This window comes from Sapajus apella, unplaced genomic scaffold, assembly GCF_009761245.1.
Source record: "Sapajus apella isolate SASKATOON/1434 unplaced genomic scaffold, GSC_monkey_1.0 scaffold14, whole genome shotgun sequence".
In the NCBI taxonomy this organism is placed as follows: domain Eukaryota; kingdom Metazoa; phylum Chordata; class Mammalia; order Primates; family Cebidae; genus Sapajus; species Sapajus apella.
In genome coordinates this window covers 4828144-4847125 of record NW_022436954.1, presented here as the reverse complement: position 1 = coordinate 4847125, position 18982 = coordinate 4828144, and the positions used below count along the sequence as shown (strand labels likewise).

Here is an 18982-nt window from a genome sequence, read left to right as displayed (position 1 = left end):
GGAGTGCCGAGGCGGGCGGGGTGCCGGGTAGCGGCTGCGTCTACGCGGTCCGGAGAGTGGACGGCCGCTGGCTCGTCGGGGCTGGGGGTGGCGCCCGGGCCGCGCGGGCCGACGAGGGGCGCCCAGAGACCCAGCCCCGCCCGAGGCCGCTGGAGCGGCGGCCCCGCCCCCGGCTCCGCCCCGCCGGCTTCGCGGGCTGGAGAGCGAGGGAGCCGCGGGCGAGGGATCGCAGGATGAGCGATCGGGGCCCGGGCAGCCGGCAGCGGACGCGCCCCCCGAGTCCACCGGCCCGAGCCCCGCGCCCCCCACGGCCCCGCGGCCCCGGTCCCGGCCGCGTCGCCCGCCTCCCCCGAGCCCCAAGGGCCATGCCCTGCCGGCCCTAAGCGCGGGCCGGGGGGCGTCCCCTTGCGCCCGGGCCCCGCGCTGGCGCCCCCCGGGCCGCCGCCCGGCGCGGGGGCCATGGCGTTCACCTTCGCCGCGTTCTGCTACATGCTCACCCTGGTGCTGTGCGCCTCCCTCATCTTCTTTGTCATCTGGCACGTAAGGCCGGGCTGGGGCTGGGGGCGGGGTGGGGGGCAGGGGGCACGCGGAGCGGGAGGGGCCCAAGGCGGGTGGTCTCAGATCCCCGGGGAAACTTGGCGCCCCCTCTTTGCTATCCCCCAACCATCGGCTTGTCGGCTTCGCCCCCATTAACACCCCCCATGGTCGGCTTTCTTCCTGGGCCCCCCCTTCCTCCGCCGCCCCCGCCTGTCTGTGTGTGTGTGTCAGTCGGTCCCTGACCCCCTCCTCTGCCCCCCTTCTCTGCCCCATGCAGCCCGTGAGGTGGGGGGTGGAATTCAGGAATTTTTGATCCTTTATCTTCTACGTACACCCCCCCACCATTCAGCCGCCTCCATTAGTCCGTCGGGCAGTTTGTCTGTCTGCTGCCCCCCCTTGTGGGTTTTTCCAGCCAGAGTGATGGAGCTGGTTGCTATGGCAACTGCATCTGTTTACAGGACCCACAGATCTCAGAACCCATTAACCCTTTGCCTTCCCAGCCCCCTTCCTGACCAAGCAGCAATTGGCTCTCATAAGCTCCCAGAGACCTAGCCCCCACCACCGGCTCACCTTAGGTTTCCCCACCCCTCCTGTTGGGGGCTTCCCAGCCTCCCAGCTTTCCTCTCCATTTTCCAGCTTCCCTCCTCTTCCTCCCCGCTTCCCTTTTGTCTCACATTCCCCTTGGTCTGTCCCTCACTCTGGCCTAGCCACACCTGGTTCTTCAAAATGTCCATTCCTCATCCTGTATCCGACCCATCACTTCCCCCAGGCTCCCTCTTCCTCCCCTTCTCCCGGGCCCCTCACCTCCAGGGCCTCCTCTGCCCAGCACCTTTCCCCTCACTACTGAACTATCCATCAGCCTCCAGCTCAGTGTTAGGGGTCCCTGGCCCCACTTTACTGCCCCCCCACCCCCACCCAAACCCTGTGCCTGTCTCTGTAATATCCTGCCCAGCTCGGCCCAGGCCAGCTGAGATCAGCATCCTCTGCTCACATCTTCTGCGCACACCTCCCTGACTGTCATTCCTTTTCGGGGGTCCTCTTACCCCTCCATCTCATTTCCCTTAGCTCTTCCCTCCTTCCTCCTGGTGCCTCACCTGCTTCTTTCCTGGGCTCCCCACTTCCTCTCTCCTTTCTCTTCCTGGGACCTGCCACCTTGCTCCATGGTTCCCTCTGCTTTCCCTTTGCCATCCCCTGCCGCCTTGCTGTTTGACATCGGGATTCCATGAACTGACTGAACCCCTACTGCATGAGGAGTGAGCCCCCACAGGCACCTCAGCACATACCCTAGCTTCAGCCCTGTCACTCCGTGGCCCAGCTCTGCTCTCTCTCTGGGTCTTGGTTGCTTTGTCTTTCCTCCCTCCCCCACCACCCTGAGTTACTCTATTTTTCTTTCTGTGGGGTGGAGGCAGGAGGGCTAGGGTTCTAAGAACTGGAGGGAACTGGGGGCCACAGATGACCAGCTCTGGGAGGGCTTCTGAAATTCAAGGAGCCCCTTTTTGGGGCCTTCCCCACCCAGAGGCTTCCCATAGCCCCTTGGTGTCCCTGTCCTCAGGGGATTCTCAGCAGTTTTCCATCCCCCACCCCTGCATTGATGCTTCCCAAAGATGAGGCTCTGGGTGGCTTTGAGGGGTTCAAGGAGGAATGAAACTCAGGCCTTGCCCTTGTGGAGTGCCCAGGCTGGGTTGAAAGGCCCAAGCTTTGAAGAAATGTCTTTGTTCATTCAACAGATATTGATTGAGTGCTTGTGTGAGGTACTGTGTCCACACAGCCATTTAGCTGGACGATCTTAGCAAGTCATTTGTCCCGAGTCCGGTTCCTCTCCGTCAAAGTGGACCTGTGCACATCAGATGCCTAGTGCAGCCTGCCGGGTGTAGGGGATAGGAGGTGTGGTCCTCCGTCCACAGCTGCTGAGAACTAGAATCTTACAGGGCAGGACCCCAGATCCCACTCCAGACCCTCAGCCCAGGCCCCAGTGGTTGCTAGGCAACCCTGGTAGTGAGTGACGTGTGTCAGCTGTCACCGTGGGGGATTGTTTGTTCCGGGGGACTGAGTCAGCGCCAGGCAGCCTGGGGGGGTGGGAAGCTCGACGCCCGCCGCCTGCTGGTGGTGCCAGCTCTGGGGCACATACGGCACCCTTCTGCTCCCTGTGGACCCTGTTGCTGTGTGTGCCAAGCGGCGGCTGCCCAGAATCAATGGGGAGCTGGGGTGGGGTGGTCCAGATGGCCCCAACTCCCTCCAGGAAGCGCATGTTCTTTCTCTCTGTGCCGTCTGGGGCCTGGGATGCCAGGGGGTGGTGGGCCTGCTGTTTCATCCTAGGGCTGGAGCTGATGGGAGGGGACCCCAGCAGGCTCCTCTGCCAGCCCATTTTCCCCAAGTAACCTGTCAGCTTCTCCCAGGCCCATCCCATCATCTCATCAAACACTTGCTCCCCTGGAGAGTTTCCACCCGTAATGACACTGCCATCTGCCAGACACTCCCAACACCTGAAGGCACCTTAGGCTTCTCCCTTCACTTCACAGCCATTCAAACCCTCTGGAGTCGGGCTCCAAAAGACCTGTAGAACCCCATGCATACCTTCCGTCTCCACTACAACTCTACTCAGACCACCGCCAGCCCTGCTCCCAAACCTCCAAACTGTCTTCTTGCGGGTCTGGCCTGAGTATGACACAGTGGTTAGGAATTTTAACTGGAGTTACACTGGGTTAGAATCCTGGTTTGCCACTAACCAGCCATGTGGCCTTGGACAAGTCACTTAACCTATCTCAGCTTTCTCATCTGCAAAACAGACATGAAAATAAAACTAGTACCTAAGTCATTATTAGGTTGTCGCAAGCATTAAATGAGTTAATCCACATACCGGCCAGCAGAAGCACCACTTAGGTCTCAGCTGTGACTGTCAGCAAACTCGGATTCCCTGCCCCACTAATCCTGAGACATGGACCAATCCTAAGACATGGACCTGACCACCCCACTGTGCTGCTGTGTTCTCTTCAATGTGCCCCCCCCATATTTTTTTGTTAAAGTCCAAACTCCTGGTCTGGCCTCACAGGGTGCCCATGTCTGACTGCTGGACTCTCCAGCTCCTCTTCCACCATGGCACTGTCCCGCCAGCCCCATGAAACCTACAGCCTCCTGAATGTCTCACCCTTCTGCCATTGTACCTTCTGCCGCTTGGACTGCACTGCCCCATTTGCTCACCAACACCTACTAGTTGGGCCCGCATTCCATCACCCTGCACACAGGGTTAAGCGCCCACTCCTGGTCCTCCCTCTACCCCAAACCCTGATCACCTGGAATGTAGTCATCCCTCTGGGCCTGGGTTCCTCCTGGGCAGGGGCTGCGTCCCAGGCCTCTGGAGCTCCAGTGCTCAGCACAGGGCCTGAGACCCGGAAGGGTAGACACGAGGCCATGTCTTGGGATGTTTTGGAAGTGGGTGTAGTGGACCTGAACTGGGCATCCAGACGCTAGGGTTCCCTCTGGACTGTTGTGATGTCCTTGGACCAGGCCCTGCCCCTCCCTGGGCCATGTTTCTCCACCTTTGCGACAAGCTCCACCTGGCCCGGTCCTCTTGTGTTAGCTTCTGTCCCACGGAAGGACCTGTGGGGAGGCCATAAACTGCAGCCCCAACCCTGACGGGCACCCGCCCTCTCCCCAGATCATAGCCTTTGACGAGCTGCGGACCGACTTCAAGAACCCCATCGACCAGGGGAACCCTGCGCGGGCAGTAAGTGATACATGTGCTGTGCCGAGGTGTGTCCGTCCGTTTGTCTTTCCATCTGTCGTGGGCTGGGGGTGGGAGACGGGAAGACAGGGGTGGGGTGGGGGGCCGACCGCCATGCCCCTTCCTCTCTGTCTCCGCCCCCAGCAAACACCTGGCGCGGGCTCAGGGCTGAGTTCCTTCTGGCGGGGCGGCGGTTGCCAGGCTCTGGGCCGTTGCCATGGAGACGCGGGTGAAGGCCCCTCCATGGTGACGGTCGCCATGGGGACGGCGCGGCTGCTTGCCGGCCGCACCGACTGTGCCGCACAGACCGTTCTGGCGCCCCCTGGCGGCCACATGCAGAGCGGTGGGAGCCGCTCCAGTACCTGCTTCTCTGCCTTCCCCCATCGCGGCCTTTTCCTTCCCCCAACAGCGCGAGCGTTTAAAAAACATCGAACGCATCTGCTGCCTCCTGAGGAAGGTCAGTGTCAGGGCTAGGGGCAAGAGGCTCCTAGCCCAGCGCTGCCCCCACTGTCTGTGGCCCAGAAGCAGGCCTTCCTCCTCTTTGGGCCTGTCTGATCCACTCTGCTACTTGGGGGGAGTGGGAAGCCAGAAGCCTTTTAGTCCCCAGAGGTCACGGTGGGTGGGCACCTCCAAACCCCAGCTCCTCTCTGTGCCCTTGAAACTTGGGTCTGTCCTAGCACCAGGCAGCTGACTTCTCACCCTCACTCCCCCAGCTGGTGGTCCCAGAATACTCCATCCACGGCCTCTTCTGTCTGATGTTTCTGTGTGCAGCAGAGTGGGTGACCCTGGGCCTCAACATCCCCCTCCTCTTCTACCACCTCTGGAGGTGAGGGTAGCAGCTGCCTTGGGGATGCTGAGACGGGGAACAGGGGCAGGATGGCGGTGGAAGCCCTGATGCCGACTCAAGCCCTTGTCTGCCGCAGGTACTTCCACCGTCCTGCAGATGGCTCCGAGGTCATGTATGATGCGGTCTCCATCATGAATGCTGACATCCTCAACTACTGCCAGAAGGAGTCCTGGTGCAAACTTGCCTTCTACCTGCTCTCCTTCTTCTATTACCTGTACAGGTGAGGACCTGCCCATGGTAGTCGGAACTCAGGGATGTCCTGGCATCATGCTTCCAACCCCAAATTCCTGCCCTTTGCCCTTGAGGAGTGAGGGCAGCCCAGGGTGGGGCCAGGTGGGCAGCTGGGTGGCTATGTGTGTGCAGGGCTATAGGCTCACTGGTTCATCTTCCCACAGTATGGTTTATACATTGGTGAGTTTCTAAGGGGGAAGCCGGCCAGGGAGCAAGCCCAGAACGGACCGGACGCCTGTGCACCCCCAGCCCTGCCCCTTGGCCGCAGAGGCCTCAGCCCTGGGAGGGAGGGGGCACTGGTGCCCCCAGCCTCTCCACACCCCAAACTGCTGCTGCGGGGACCCCCCCCTCCCGCCTTCAGAGCCCTCCCCCTTGGACTAGAGCGGCTGGGCAGAGCTCTAGGGGTAGGGGCTCCTCTGCTAGCCTGTGGGCATGGCAGTCAGTCCTGGAAGGGGCAGGACCTCCGGCCTTGTCCATTTCGGGGGAAACCTGGGCCCTGCCAAGGGGCAGAGTTTGACCCTGGAAATTCTGGGCCACCCCCCTCCACCCCCACCCTGAGGCTCCCCCTGCAGGTGGGGGGGTACCCACACCGGGAATGAGCAGGCTCAGCAGGGGGGCAGCCCCACCCCTAGTCTGCCCTCCCCTGTCCCCCAGGCTCTTTCTCCAGCCCTGTCTCCATTTGCCCCAACCTCAGCCCACCTTGTCTCTTGGACCTATTTTCTATGTCGCCTGGAGGAGTCCGGCACCCCCTCCCCAGCCATTTGTGACAAAACATGAATAAACTACTGCAAATATGCGGGCCCCGGCTCTGCTCCTGGAAAGCTTGAAGAGGAGATGGGGGCTGGTTCAGGGGACTGTATAGGGGTAGCCCTAAGCTGAATCCCTAGCCTGGCTCATCTCATCCTACTAGCTCACAGATCCTGCTGGAGCCTCCCGCCCAGAGGGATCAGAGGCCTTCTGGGTTCCCTTGGCAGCCTCCTTCCATCTTCTCTTTCCCAGCTGAGGCTGCTGAAACCCTTACAAGGCAGTAGCAAGGTCACCAAAGTCATGAAGCCCTCTCTGGGTCCACCTTCCTCCTAGACAGCCCCAAACCTGGCCTCCTGGGCAATGCAGAGGCCCAGAGGTATCTAGACCTCCCCATCAGGCCCCAGGAACAAGGGTCAGACAAAGTCAAGGAAATCAAATCTTCAATGAATGAAAAACTCAGTGCCATCTGGAGCCAGGGGTCACCGGACCAGGTGGAAGGTCAGCCAGTATATGATAAGGGGCTGGAAGGCTGCAGCTCCCAGAGTCAGGTAGAGCTGGAGACGCTGCCGGGGGACAGGGCCCCCCACACTGTCGGGGCCCAGGGCTGCTGTCCGCAAAGAGCGCACCTGGAAGAAAGGAGAGCTGAAGCCTAGCCAGGAGGAGGAGGTTTGCCCCCAAGTGAAGGTAGGAGATGGGGGGATGCACCAGACTCACAATGAAGTACATGAGCGCTGACGAGGTCCAGGCCAGTGCCACATAGTAGCCATCGCTGCCGAACAGCAGCCCTGTGAGCACACTGAGGATCATTCTGGGGTGGGAGGAGAGGGTTGCTGACCCCAGGGGTCCAGGCCTGGGATTGGCCCTACCCCCAACACCCAGAGCCCAGCTAGACCCCGCCTCCCACCAGCACCTTTTACTCTCAATCTGTCCCCACAGGGACCCAGACCCAAAAGGGATGTGGAAGGCCCAGGACTCAGCCCCAGGACCTGGATCTGAGACCCTGTTCTCTCCCCATGACTCTCACAGGGTGACTCTCAACACCTCCCCAACCTCTACATGGCACTCAGGTCTTCAGGAGATTGCTGGAGACAACTGGTTCCCCTTAACAGAGCAGTGCTAGCGGTCACCAGGGACCGAGACATGACCAGGGTCACGGTTTGAGGCTACAGCTATACAGGCCCAGACCAAAGGCCACCTCCCCCTGGCCCACAGGTGCTCACCCCACATATTTGTAGCCACTGTAGGCCAGCAGGTGAAAAGTGCTCAGGTCACTGCGCACAGTGGCCAGGTAGAGGCCCAGGAGCAGAGCCAGCACCTCCATCACCACCCACACCAGCGCTGTGCTTGCACACAGGCCCAGCACCTCCGGGGAGAACCTGTGCCGAAGGAGGGGCGTCTCAGAGCCGGGCATCCTGAGGCAGGGGTGAGGGTGAGAGGCTGGGGCAACAAAGGGTGGGCGGGAACCACCACATATGCCCTAGGGAGGTGGGGAGAAGAGCTCACAGGAAGGGGAGGGTGAGGGAGGGGGTTGGCACTGACCTTTTCTGAATGCCCAGTGCCATCCCAGCCAGGAGCACGTAGGTGATGAAGGCCATCGCTGCCAAGTGCCACAGAGATGCCATCAGCCTGGCTTCCTCAACCAGAGCTGCCCTACTAGGCATTCGGGGCTGCTAACGCATCCATCTTTGCCCCGTACTTCTGTCCCTGCATAGCCCAGCATGGCCTGACCTCCACATTCTGCTCCCAAATGCCCTGCCTCTGAGGCTTGGCTTCAACATGTAAAACAGGAACAACAGTTCCAGCCTTACACAGTGGCTGCGACGGGCAAACGGGATGGAGGGAAGAACCCCTGCCCTGCCCAGCACACCAAGGCTGGCTGCCTGCCCTCAGTCCCACTGGCTGCCCTCACTGGAAGCTCCTCTGGGCTGGCCCCTGTACACTCACTCCCTGTGGGTGTCTACGATGGTCCTAGCCCTGTGCAGGCAACAGGGCAGAGAAGAGTCAGCTGCACATGTGGGCAGCCTGAAAAATGCCATGTAGACAGGCAGTTGTGGGAACCCAGAAGAGAGCCACCACAAAGGGATAACAGCATGCCTTGGAGGACAAGTAATAATGATGTCCTTCATTTCCTATGTCCTTCCTGTGTGCCAGGTGAGGTGTTGAGCCAGTATCACCTCACTGAATCTCTCCCACAACCCTTGGGGTAGGGACTATATTAGTCCTGTTTTACTGAACAGTACAAATAACCAGCCTGACGTTCAACAGCTAGAAGCTGCAAAGCCAGGCCTAAACCCAGAGCTCCAGGCTGGGGAGGGACATAGTCCAAATCAAGAGACAGGAAGGTCTCAAAAGGGTATCCTGGGGACACTGAAGACACATCCAGGAAGCTCCTTACAGGTCACCCTGCACTACCTCCCTGGTGTCTTGCAACTGCCACACATACACACAGCAGCAGCAGCCGGTGCTGCCTCGGTAGCTGAGCTTCTTCCTATTCATCCCTCAAGGCACAAGTCCCCGCCACATTCCCCGGCCCAGGTCAGAGACTCACTGGGGATATAGAGGTCAGGGGCGTTGAGGTCTTGCCGAGGGGGAAGAGGCACATCACGACTGTACTGCACTTCCCAGTTCTGGCAGTGGCAGCAGCGGCCACATCAGGAGGGGAAGAGAAAAGAGAGAAGGGGATTGAGGTCTGGGGGCCAGACTGGGGCAGGATGAGGAAGGCCCACCAGCTCCTTTGGTAGGAAGCTCACCTGGTGTGTGTAGGGGAAGACCAGCAGCCCTAGCTTCTTGGCCACATAGGCTGAGTCCACAGCAAAAAAATACTTCAGTTTGTTCACAGACACAAAACGGTGCAGCTGGGAGGGGAGAGAGGAGGCTGTGGGCAAGCCGCACCCCAGGCCACAGGGTGCCCCTCTGCGTGCTCCTTCCCTGAGGGCACTGTGAGGAATCGGGTGAAATCCTGAGATACCCCAGCCCTAGCCAAAAATTCTGCCACCCGTGCCCTGGGGGCAGGCCACACCTCCTTGTGCACCATGTCCTTCCCATGGGATGCAATGGAGCTGCCATAGGCCATAGCCACATTGGCCATTGGGTCCCCAAGCAAGTGGTTGACACTGAAGGCCACGTCTGCTCCTGGGGCTGGGTATCCCCCGGGCTGGCTGGAATAACCACCGCTTGTGTCCTCGAAGAGGGGAGGGGGATCCGGAGCTGCCCGGGCCCTGTGCTTGGAGCCTGTGGGTTTGGAGAGATCAGAGTAGGTGACAGAAATACCAAGCATGAGCCCAAACCACCACCCCCTCCCTGGCTGGACGGCCCTGCACGGGTCTTGCAGGCACAATCACTGAGGGGATCCCAAGCTGGGCGAAGGGGAGCTAACTGAGAAAGAACTTTGATAAGGGATCCTTCGCGAGAAATCCGTTGCTAAATGTAGGCAAAGGAAGAGCCGAGGCAGTGCCTAGAAAGTTGTCCACTTGGGGTTTCTGGAGGCCTCTCAAGGGAAGTGACCTCTGAACTGAGACATAGTGAGCAGAAGTTTGCTAGGTGAAAGTAACTGGGAGGGCATCCTAGCGTGAACAAAGCGGGGAGAGGCGACAGCTGGCTACCCGGAGTCCCTGGACAGTGCTCAGGGACCCCGCCAGGCTCACAACAGTCAAATGAGTTTCTGGAGGCGGAGGCGGACCCCTATGCCCCCGATTCCGGCATGGGACTCCCAGCTGTGCTGCCACAGCCCGGTCTCAGGACTGGGCCAAGAGGGCGAAGTCCAGGACGCGTGGCAGCGTCGCGAGGGGCAGGAACCCGAGTGACACCCCCGCCCTGGGCAGAGGTCCCAGTCGCTATATCCCTTGGGGCGAGCGGGCCGCGCCGCCGACTCTCCCCGCGCCGGCCGCGCCGCGCCCCGCCCGCACGCGCCCCACGCACCGTGGGCTCCGTAGCCCGAGTGATAAGCCATGGCCGCGACGCTCGCTCTCCCCGAGGGCCCGCTGCGCCGCCTCGTGGGTGCGAATACTAATAAAGCAGCTGCTCCGCACCCGGGTACCGACCGAGGCCACCGGGCCGCGCTACACGTCCCCCGCCCCGCCGGTCGCGGCCAAGCGGCGTCATCCCCCGCGCCTGTCATTGGCTCAACGGTGGCGCCGGCTCGCCTCTCCCCTCTCCCAATTGGCTACTGCCGGGCTCTGGACTGAGCGGATTCGGCAGAAGGCAACATCCGGGTTAGGGGCAGGCGGAGCGACTTCTGGTGCCTGGGATTGGATCACTGCCTTGCCAGTTGACGGTGGGAATACCCAATAGAAGGCTTAAGGGAGAAGGTGGGCGAGAATTATTTCCGCGCCTGCGCGGTGAGACACTTGACGCACACTGCCACGACTACACCAGCGAGACAAGAGGAGACTTGCGGCAGGAGTCAGGAACGAAGCTTCCCTAGTGGGACGTACTCCAGGAGGGAGTACGTCCAGTTTCGACCAAGCCCTGCCCTTCGGGGCCCCTGTCCCTCCCTCTCTGGGCATGTTTTCCTCCTCTGTCCCCCACACTTCACCGAGTCCTGGAACGGAGCCCCGGAAGCCCCGGAGGTGGTGGTGGGAGCCTGGACCTATCAGGGACAGAGCGGCCCAGCAAGCCCCAGGATGCTGACTCCTCCCACCTACCATTCCTATTCTCCGCGTGGGTGCTGTCCGTCGTCCGGTGCTGAAAATGCCCTCTCACCTCTGCCGCCATCCTGTAGACTTTCGGGGCCCTGCTGATGGGAGGATTTGGGGTCTCGAACCACACACTCCTAGCGAGCACGTGGCCACACGCACACATACAACGCATACTGCAAAACTGCGGCCCAGAGGATCCGAAGTCCCAGAGATTGGGTGGTATAGGTGGGGCAGGACCCTGCCCTGGACCTGCCCATAGACTCTCCTGTAGTCCAGCAGATTTGGCGGCACAGATGTCCTGATCCACCTCCTGAAGCTGCAGCCGAAACTCCTGAGTCATCACCGGGCCTGTGGTCTTCTCGAAATGAGGCCCCCAAGCCTCACTTGTAGTCCCAGGGGTTCCTTTCTCTCCACCCAGGTTCTGACCACTCCCACCAACCCTGGAGACAGTCTTCAGAGGCATCCCTCTCACAGACCTTCAGCCACCCCTTTCTAGAAAGCACGATTAGGTCCCCTGTGACCTCTCTAATTAGTTACCAGGTGTCTAGTTACACCAGATGACCTTACTGCTCCCCAAACTCAGCCCACGTGGTCCGATTGCAGTGCTATTGCCCAGAGGTCCCCTCCACCTGGGATGCCCTTCCCTCTCATATCCACTTGTCCACAAGCGTAGTTATCTTTAAGAGTCAGTTCAGCTCGTGCCTCTCAAAGGGACAAAGGGAGCAGAGACCTGACCTGGCCAGGGGTGGAGGTCATAGACTAGGTTCTAGGCACCCCTGGGTGCACTGAATTTGCCCTGCATGTAAGTTCCATGAGGACAGGCCCTGTTGTCATTCTCCACTTCTACCCTTGTCTTCCCAGTGCCAAGCACAATACTTGCATACAGAAAACACCCAATAAACATCTGTGTCCAATAAATAAATAATAAATAGATAAGACCCTGGACCAGTTCTTTCCTCTGTCTACATCTCAGTTATCTCATATTTAAGTGCGTAGGGGTGTTTATTTTTATTTTTATTTTATTTTATTTTTTGAGGCAGAGTCTTGCACTGTTGCCAGGCACCAGGCTGGAGTGCAGTGGCACAATCTTGGCTCACTGCAACCTCCACCTCTGGGTTCAAGCAATTCTCCTGCCTCAGCCTCCCAAGTAGCTGGGACTACAGGCGTGCACCACCATGCCCAGCTAATTTTTGTATTTTAGTAGAGACGGGGTTTCACCATGTTGGCCAGGATGGTCTCCATCTCTTGACCTCGTGATCCACCCACCTCGGCCTCCCAAAGTGCTGGGATTACAGGCATCAGCCACCGCGCAGTCCTTTTTTTTATTTTTATTTTTATTTTTGAGATGGAGTCACCCTGTCCCCCAGGCTGGAGTGCAATGGTGTGATCTCAGTTCACTGCAAACTTCACCTCCCAGGTTCAAACGATTCTCCTGCCTCAGCCTCCTGAGTAGCTGGGATTTAGGAGTCCGCCACCACGCCCAGCTAATTTTGTATTTTAGTAGAGACAGGGTTTCACCATGTTGGCCAGGCTGAAACTCCTGACCTTGTGATCTGCCCTCCTCAACCTCCTAAAGTGCTGAGATTACAGGTGTGAGCCACCGCACCCGTTGGGGTGTTTAATTGAATGGTTTTTGAATTGCTCTTTGCCGGAACACATGCACATACAAAACGAATTAACCCACCAGTATTGCAGCTCATTTTCGACCCAAATTGTCTAGTTTGGGAGCAAAGCCAGACCCAGGCACAGGTATGAAGATCTGAGGCCCTGGAGGGCCAGGAAGTAGTACTAGGGCCACGTGTACCTGGGAGGGGGTCATCCAATGTAAGCCAGTTCCCATGTCCCTGCAAGTCACGATGAATGCTTGTGAACTGAATCCAAACCCTTTCTATGTCTTTCCTTCCTTCCTTCCTTCCTTCCTTCCTTCCTTCCTTCCTTCCTTCCTTCCTTTTTCTTTCTTTCTTTCTTTCCTTCTTTCTTTCCTTTCTTTCTTTCTTTCTTTCTTTCTCTTTCTTCCTTCCTTCCTTCCTTCCTTTCTTCTTTCTCTTTCTTTTTCTTTCTTTCTTTCTCTCTCTCTTCCTTCTCTCTCCCTTCCTTTCTCTCTCTATCTCTCTCTCTCTCTCTTCTTTTCCTCCTCCTCCACCTGTTCCTCCTCATTCCTCCTCCTCCTTCCAGACAGGGTCTTACTGTGTCACACAGGCTGAAACACAGGGCATGATAGATGCTTGTAAACTGAACCAAAACCTTTCTTTCTTTTTCTTTCTTTTTTTCTCTCCTCTTCCTCCTCCTCCTCTTCTTCTTTCTTCTTTTGAGGCAGGGTCTGACCCTGTCACACAGACTGGAGCACAGTGGTGTAAACACAGCTCACTGCAGCCTCTAACTCCCAGACTCAATTGATCTTCCTATCTTAACTCCCAAGTAGCTGAGAATACAGGTGCACAGCCCAGCTCATTTTAAAATTTTTTGTAGAGGCAGGGTTTTACCATGTTTCCAAGGCTGCTGGAACTCCTGGGCTCCAGCGACCCTCCCACCTTGGTGTCCCAAAGTGCTGGGATTACAGGCGTGAGCCACGCAGTCCGAGCTCTATCCCCATTTCTCAGATGGGAAAACTGAGGTTGGGAGTGGAGCCTTCTGGCCCAAGGTCACGAAACCTAGGGTCCCTTGTATCTTGGCCCCAGTCTGCCCCCCCTAAGCTGAGCCCAGCACCCCTTCCCAGCCAGTGAGACTTATCACGCCTTTCAGCTGTTACTGCCCTCTTCCCCAACAAGTGAGGCTTCGGGGATGGGGTCTGGGTGGGCTTAGCTCTGGGCCTACTCCTTAGAGATGGGACCCCGCGGGCGCCCACCCACCTTGGAGATTCTCCTTCGTTTTACAGTCCCGGAAGCCAAGGCGACAGAGGGTTAGACCAGCTCAAGGTCGCAAGCGCGAGCGCGGCTGGAGGAGAACCCAGGGGTCCAGCCACCCAGCGGGGCTTCTCGGGGGCAGGCGGAGCGTCCGCGGTGCCAGGCGCTGCCGGCGGCGCCGCCGGTGCCGCGGGGGCGGGGTCAGCGGAAGGCGGGGCGCCGGGCACCCGGGCCGCCAACGCCGCCGCCGCCGCTGCCGCCGCGCTCGGGCTCGAGCTCCGCGCACTCCCTCCGCGGCCGCCGAGCCGAGCGGACGCCCCCGGGGGCCGCGCTGCAGCCCTCCGCGCTCCCCCCTATCATGCCCGGTGCCCGGGCTGGGGCCGCCCAAGCAGCCAGGACACCATGCCCGAGGACGGCGCTGGCGACGGCGGGGAGGTGCCCGCGCTCATCCCGGACGGCGAGCCGCTGCGGGAGGAGGTACCTGGCGCTGGTGGGGGGGCCGGAGCCGGGCCTGGGGCGGCGTGAGGGGGACCAGTGCAGAAGGCGACCCCAGGAGAGGGGCTGAGGAGGGAAGTCCCAGAGCCCCTATGGTCAATGACGTCATTGGGGTCACCTGCGTCCTGCCAGGGGTCCCTGGGCCCAGGGTCCCGCGTTGGGGGTAGGGGTGGGGCGGCTGGGCAGCTATGTGGGGGGCGACTTCCGCCCCCGGCGCCCCCTCATCCAGCCTCGCGCGTCCTGTGACGTCAGCGCCTGGCCCCCACAGGTCCCCATGCCGCAGCGCGGCGGGGGATGCTGCCCCCACCTCCAGGGCCGCGGGGTCAGGTCCCCAGCCCGGCCCAGCCGCTCACGAGGTGTTTGGGCAGTGCCTGCAATGCAGCAGCAGTCTCAGGGCCTGGAGGGGAGGAGGGGAAGAAGAAGGGTGGTGCCAGGGTACCCCTTCTCCTTGTCCCGGAGGTGAGGACTGAGGGCCCATTCTGCTGGCTGCGACCACGATGGCCCCTCCTCAGCCCTAACCGGGAAGGTCTGCAGGACCTGGGGCCGAGTGATGTGTGGGGTGATAGGGTGGTGAGTGGGGCTGTACGTGCGTTTGGGTGAATGTAGCCTGCTTGTTTGTGTGTGCTGTGTGGGTGTGTGTGCCCTACACCTTGGGTGGAATCTGTGTGCCCTGTAGTCAGGTGAGGGGTGAGTGGGTGCCTGGCTCAGGTTGTCACCCAGTGGTCTATGTGTGTGCATGTGAGCAAGTCCTGTCGTGGGTGGCTCTCTCTCTGTGGAGTCTGAGGAGCGTGGGTGTCAGATTGCTGTGGGGGGCAGGGAGACGTGCAGTGTGGTCAGGTGAAGGTCTAGTATGTCTCTGGGTTCACTGCATGTGTAACATGTATGTGTGTGTTTGTCCTGTGGTGGATGGGTCTGTGGCATGCCTGTGTATCATCCTACAGTTGTGGGAGTCTGTGCCCTGGGGACAGGTGAGGGATTGGAGTTTTCTGCGTGACCGGCAGTGTGGCCCTCCATGGTGGGTGGGTCTTTGATGAGCATGTGTTGGAGGGGCGTGGACAAATGTGTGTGCACCCGACAGGCCTTGCAGGTCAGGTGGCGCTGTGCTCCGTGCTGGATGATGGGGACAGGCAGTGTCTGGGCTGGGCTGGGAGGTAGTTCCTCTCCTCCTGGGCCTCTGGAGGCCTGGTAGGTCTGGGGCAGGAGAGGTGGTCCCTTAACCCCTCTTTTGTTATTTCACTTTCTTCCTTCCCTTTGTACCCTTTCCCTCTCCCCACTTTATCCCTACCAGCTTCTCTCTCCATAGGCACCTGGGGGGTGAGGTGGCCAGGCTGGCATCTCTGCCAGGGAGGGTGTGGCAAGCCCTCTGGGCCAGGGAGTGGCCCCTGATGCCCAGCAGCTGTGTCTCACCCCCTCGTTTAGCACAGATGGGGAGTGGAGGACGGCCCTCCATCTGCTCCCCGCCCCAAGACTCGCACTTCCCCCGTTCTCAACACTCCCTCTTTCTTGTTGACTTAAAGCCTCTGCCGAATCTCCTGAGTCCTATAGAACAAGGGACAAGAGGGAGTCTCAGGGTAATGGTGATCATATTTATTCCCACGACCAGACCCTGTGCTAAGATCTTCACACATATGATCTCATTGAATCCTCACAACAGACTCAGTTTACAGATGAGGAAATTGAGGTCCAGAGAGGATGAGGGAGCTGCCCAAGTCATACAGTAAGTGGTGGTGCCAGCACTGGCTCCTGGGCAGTGAAACTCCAAAGCCCATACTGTTTACCCCTCAGACCCCCTCCACCCTGGCTTCCCAGACCAAGGGGACCAGGAATCAAGGCCCAGAGAGGGCAGAGATGTAGCTAAGTCCACACGGCAAATCAGTGCAGAGCCAGGACCAGAACTCAGTTTTCTCAATAGCCAGTGCGAGGATCCATTCCTCCTGGCTGAGGTGGGCCTGGTGTGTCCTATGTGTGGTTGGCTGAGTGCTGGCAGGGCACAGTGGAGGATGAATTTGGGGCAGGGAGGCCTGGGTTTGAATCTGCAGTGCCACTGTTGAGTGAGCTGGAAATGTGAGGCCAGGAGCAAGCTGCTCATCCCTCTGAGCCTCAGTTTCCTCCTCTGTAAAGTGGAGCTCACGGCATCACCTCCCTCAGCCAGGTTAAGCAGAGTGCAGGCCCCACTGATGGCCCCACCTGACACAGCTTCCCTCTCTCTGCCCACCCGCAGCAGCGCCCCCTGAAACAGTCCCTGGGAAGCTCCTTGTGCCGCGAGTCGCACTGGAAGTGCCTGCTCCTCACGCTGCTCATCCACGCCTGCGGGGCCGTGGTGGCCTGGTGTCGCCTGGCCACGGTGCCTCGGCTGGTCCTGGGGCCCGAGGCTGCCTTGGCCCGGGGTGCCGGGGGCCCACCACCCACCTACCCGGCCAGCCCCTGCTCCGATGGCTACCTGTACATCCCGCTAGCCTTCGTCTCCCTCCTCTACCTCCTCTACCTGGCCGAGTGCTGGCACTGTCATGTGCGGTCCTGCCAGGCGCCACGCACTGACGCCCACACGGTGCTGGCACTGATCCGCCGGCTGCAGCAGGCACCGCCATGCGTCTGGTGGAAGGCCACCAGCTACCACTACGTGCGGCGCACCCGCCAGATCACGCGCTACCGCAACGGCGACGCCTACACAACCACGCAGGTGTACCACGAGCGCGCCGACAGCCGCACGGCCCGCGGCGAGTTTGACTACTCGGCGCATGGCGTCCGCGACGTCTCCAAGGAGCTGGTGGGGCTGGCGGAGCACGCGGCCACGCGGCTGCGCTTCACCAAATGCTTCAGCTTCGGCAGCGCCGAGGCCGAGGCCTCGTACCTCACGCAGCGGGCGCGCTTCTTCAGTGCCAACGAGGGCCTGGACGACTACCTGGAGGCGCGCGAGGGCATGCACCTGAAGGACGTGGACTTCCGCGAGTCGCTCATGGTCTTTGCCGATCCCCGCAGCCCGCCTTGGTACGCGCGTGCCTGGGTCTTCTGGCTGGTGTCTGCGGCCACGCTGTCGTGGCCCCTGCGCGTCGTGGCCGCCTACGGCACGGCCCACGTGCACTACCAGGTGGAGAAGCTCTTCGGCGCCAGCTCGCCCCCGCCCGGGGCCATGCCCAGCGGGCCCCCGCTGTCCCGCGTGGCCACGGTGGACTTCACCGAGCTTGAGTGGCACATCTGCTCTAACCGGCAGCTGGTGCCCAGCTACTCGGAGGCCGTGGTCATGGGCGCGGGCTCGGGCGCCTACCTCCGAGGCTGCCAGCGCTGCCGCCGCTCGGTCAGCAGCAACTCGCTGCCCCCCGCCCGGCCCAGCGGGCCCCGCCTGCCCTTCAGCCGCAGCCGCCTCTCGCTAGGCGCCGGGGGCCGGGCCACGCCAGGGGTCTTCCGCAGCCTGAGCGGGGGGCCGCTGGGGCGCCGTGGAGAGGACACCGAACCTCTGGAGAGCCCGCCCTGCTACGAGGACGCCCTCTACTTCCCGGTGCTCATTGTCCACGGAGACAGCGGCTGCCAGGGGGATGGGCAGGGTGCGCTCTGAGACCCCAACGGCCCCCAGAGTGGCCCCCTCCCACCATCCCACCATGGGCTTAGATGCCCGAGTGATTGTCGTCCAAAACAGGCGGGAAAACAGACCAGCCACACACAAGGGGCGGGGGTGGGGTGAGGGTGGGGGTGGGGTGGGGTGGGGGGTCTTTAAACAGACTAACATGCAGTGACCCGTGGTCAATTTGGAGGAAACGGACGCCACCTAAATTGAGCCTAAGAACCGCCCCCAGCATGGCTTCCCCCGACCATGTTGCACCCCTCAAGATGGCCAATGATGTGGCCTGGAGGCCTCTCAGGAACGGCAGGAGAAGCTTCCAGAAAGGCTGGGACAGAGGAGTCCCGGGGCCAGCTGTCCCCTGCAGCACAGGCTGCCTGTGGACACTTCCCTGCCGGGGTTGAGGCCACACTGGGAGCCCTTCAGCGATGCAGAAGCACAAATTGGCGGGTTGGGGCCATGCCCAGCCAGGTTGGCTTCCCTGGGGCTGAAGAGCTGGCTATGGTGGCACCGCGGCCTTGGCCCTGCTACTCACCCAACATTCCGTCCTCCTCTGATAGGCCCCTCTCTGTCTGCCCTCTTGCCCGCTGCTCAGGGCCAGTCCTGATTGAACTTAGCAGTGTGGCCCCTCCACTGGGAGCCTGGTTCTGGGAGCACAGCCTTGCCCCGCCCACCCGTACTTTTCACCTGGTGCCCCCCACACCCTCCCCCTCACATTCAGCCACCCCTACAACCTGGGGTTTTTTCTCAGGGCCCCACCTGGTTGCCACATCCCCTGGCCTCTGCTCCTGCCTCCCAAAGTCCATGTCTGCCCCCATCAGCCACGCACACCCAGGATACCCTCTCCCCTCTCCTCGCCCTCCCAGCCTTATCTACTCCTCACTTTCCTGATGATCTGTGGAGCCCAGGCCCAGAGGGCATCCGAGAGGCCCAGCCTCAGCCTCAGCCTCTTGGACGATGCCCCTGCTCCATCATGCAGGCCCTTGCTTCTCCCATCAACAGGTCCTGGCCCAGGGGACACTGTCCCTCCTCCAGGGAGGAGAGAGGAGTTCCTTCCCTTCCAATGAGGGCTTTCACGCCCTCTGAGAGGTGGGGGAAGGGAGAAGGCTGAGAAAATGCAGATTTAATAAAGGTATGGAATGGAAGGCTTGTGCATTCCTGGGTCGTGGGTCTGAGGCCACCACTGCAAGCATTATGGGCCACCGTGGTTCAGGGCACGACTCAGAGTTGGGCTCCAGGAACAACGAGGGGAGCCAAGGAGAGTAACCCTCCCCTGCCCAGCCTGGAGCCTCTGAGACTCAAGTGTGAGTCACTCTGAGCACCTGGCTTCCCTGACTCTGGTGTCTGGGCCCGGATCACTTCTAAGGC

The 18982-nt window shown here is 60.5% G+C and overlaps 3 protein-coding genes across 5 annotated transcripts; 2 read left to right on the top strand and 1 right to left on the bottom strand.

Annotated features, from left to right (window-relative positions):
• Positions 1 to 182: 182 nt before the first annotated feature.
• Positions 183 to 6135, top strand: CNIH2 (cornichon family AMPA receptor auxiliary protein 2). Of its 2 annotated transcripts, none has more exons than XM_032282779.1 (6): positions 183 to 540; positions 4193 to 4261; positions 4668 to 4715; positions 4972 to 5084; positions 5182 to 5325; positions 5501 to 6135. In XM_032282779.1, exons 1-6 carry the CDS (start codon positions 460 to 462, stop codon positions 5526 to 5528), a joined length of 483 nt encoding a protein of 160 aa, XP_032138670.1. In that variant the 5' UTR covers positions 183 to 459; the 3' UTR covers positions 5529 to 6135. The 2 variants fall into 2 exon arrangements, with proteins under 2 accessions (XP_032138670.1, XP_032138669.1); XM_032282778.1 differs by lacking the exon at positions 183 to 540 and adding an exon at positions 3578 to 3780.
• A 371-nt stretch (positions 6136 to 6506) lies between these two features.
• YIF1A (Yip1 interacting factor homolog A, membrane trafficking protein) lies at positions 6507 to 10201 on the bottom strand. Of its 2 annotated transcripts, XM_032282776.1 has the most exons (8): positions 10002 to 10201; positions 9103 to 9314; positions 8834 to 8938; positions 8632 to 8710; positions 7623 to 7680; positions 7304 to 7459; positions 6798 to 6891; positions 6507 to 6709 (listed from the first exon to the last, which is right to left on the bottom strand). In XM_032282776.1, exons 1-8 carry the CDS (start codon positions 10198 to 10200, stop codon positions 6563 to 6565), a joined length of 1050 nt encoding a protein of 349 aa, XP_032138667.1. In that variant the 5' UTR covers position 10201; the 3' UTR covers positions 6507 to 6562. The 2 variants fall into 2 exon arrangements, with proteins under 2 accessions (XP_032138667.1, XP_032138666.1); XM_032282775.1 differs by having other exon boundaries at positions 6507 to 6891.
• Positions 10202 to 13827: 3626 nt separating this feature from the next.
• Positions 13828 to 18759, top strand: TMEM151A (transmembrane protein 151A). The gene is made up of 2 exons (XM_032282762.1): positions 13828 to 14040; positions 16280 to 18759. The coding sequence occupies exons 1-2, from the start codon at positions 13966 to 13968 to the stop codon at positions 17609 to 17611; spliced, it is 1407 nt and encodes a 468-aa protein (XP_032138653.1). The 5' UTR covers positions 13828 to 13965; the 3' UTR covers positions 17612 to 18759.
• Positions 18760 to 18982: the final 223 nt, after the last annotated feature.

Excerpts from the sequence above, each read along its gene's own strand:
- CNIH2 (XM_032282778.1), top strand. The coding sequence starts at position 3,631 with ATGGCACTGTCCCGCCAGCCCCATGAAACCTACAGCCTCCTGAATGTC. Across the intron at positions 4,716-4,971 it reads TCTGCTGCCTCCTGAGGAAG|CTGGTGGTCCCAGAATACTC; the intron begins GTCAGTGTCAGG and ends TCACTCCCCCAG. Across the intron at positions 5,326-5,500 it reads TTCTTCTATTACCTGTACAG|TATGGTTTATACATTGGTGA; the intron begins GTGAGGACCTGC and ends ATCTTCCCACAG.
- YIF1A (XM_032282775.1), bottom strand. The coding sequence starts at position 10,200 with ATGACAGGCGCGGGGGATGACGCCGCTTGGCCGCGACCGGCGGGGCGG. Across the intron at positions 9,315-10,001 it reads CTCGGGCTACGGAGCCCACG|GCTCCAAGCACAGGGCCCGG; the intron begins GTGCGTGGGGCG and ends CCAAACCCACAG. Across the intron at positions 7,460-7,622 it reads GCACTGGGCATTCAGAAAAG|GTTCTCCCCGGAGGTGCTGG; the intron begins GTCAGTGCCAAC and ends CCTTCGGCACAG.
- TMEM151A (XM_032282762.1), top strand. The coding sequence starts at position 13,966 with ATGCCCGAGGACGGCGCTGGCGACGGCGGGGAGGTGCCCGCGCTCATC. Across the intron at positions 14,041-16,279 it reads GCGAGCCGCTGCGGGAGGAG|CAGCGCCCCCTGAAACAGTC; the intron begins GTACCTGGCGCT and ends GCCCACCCGCAG.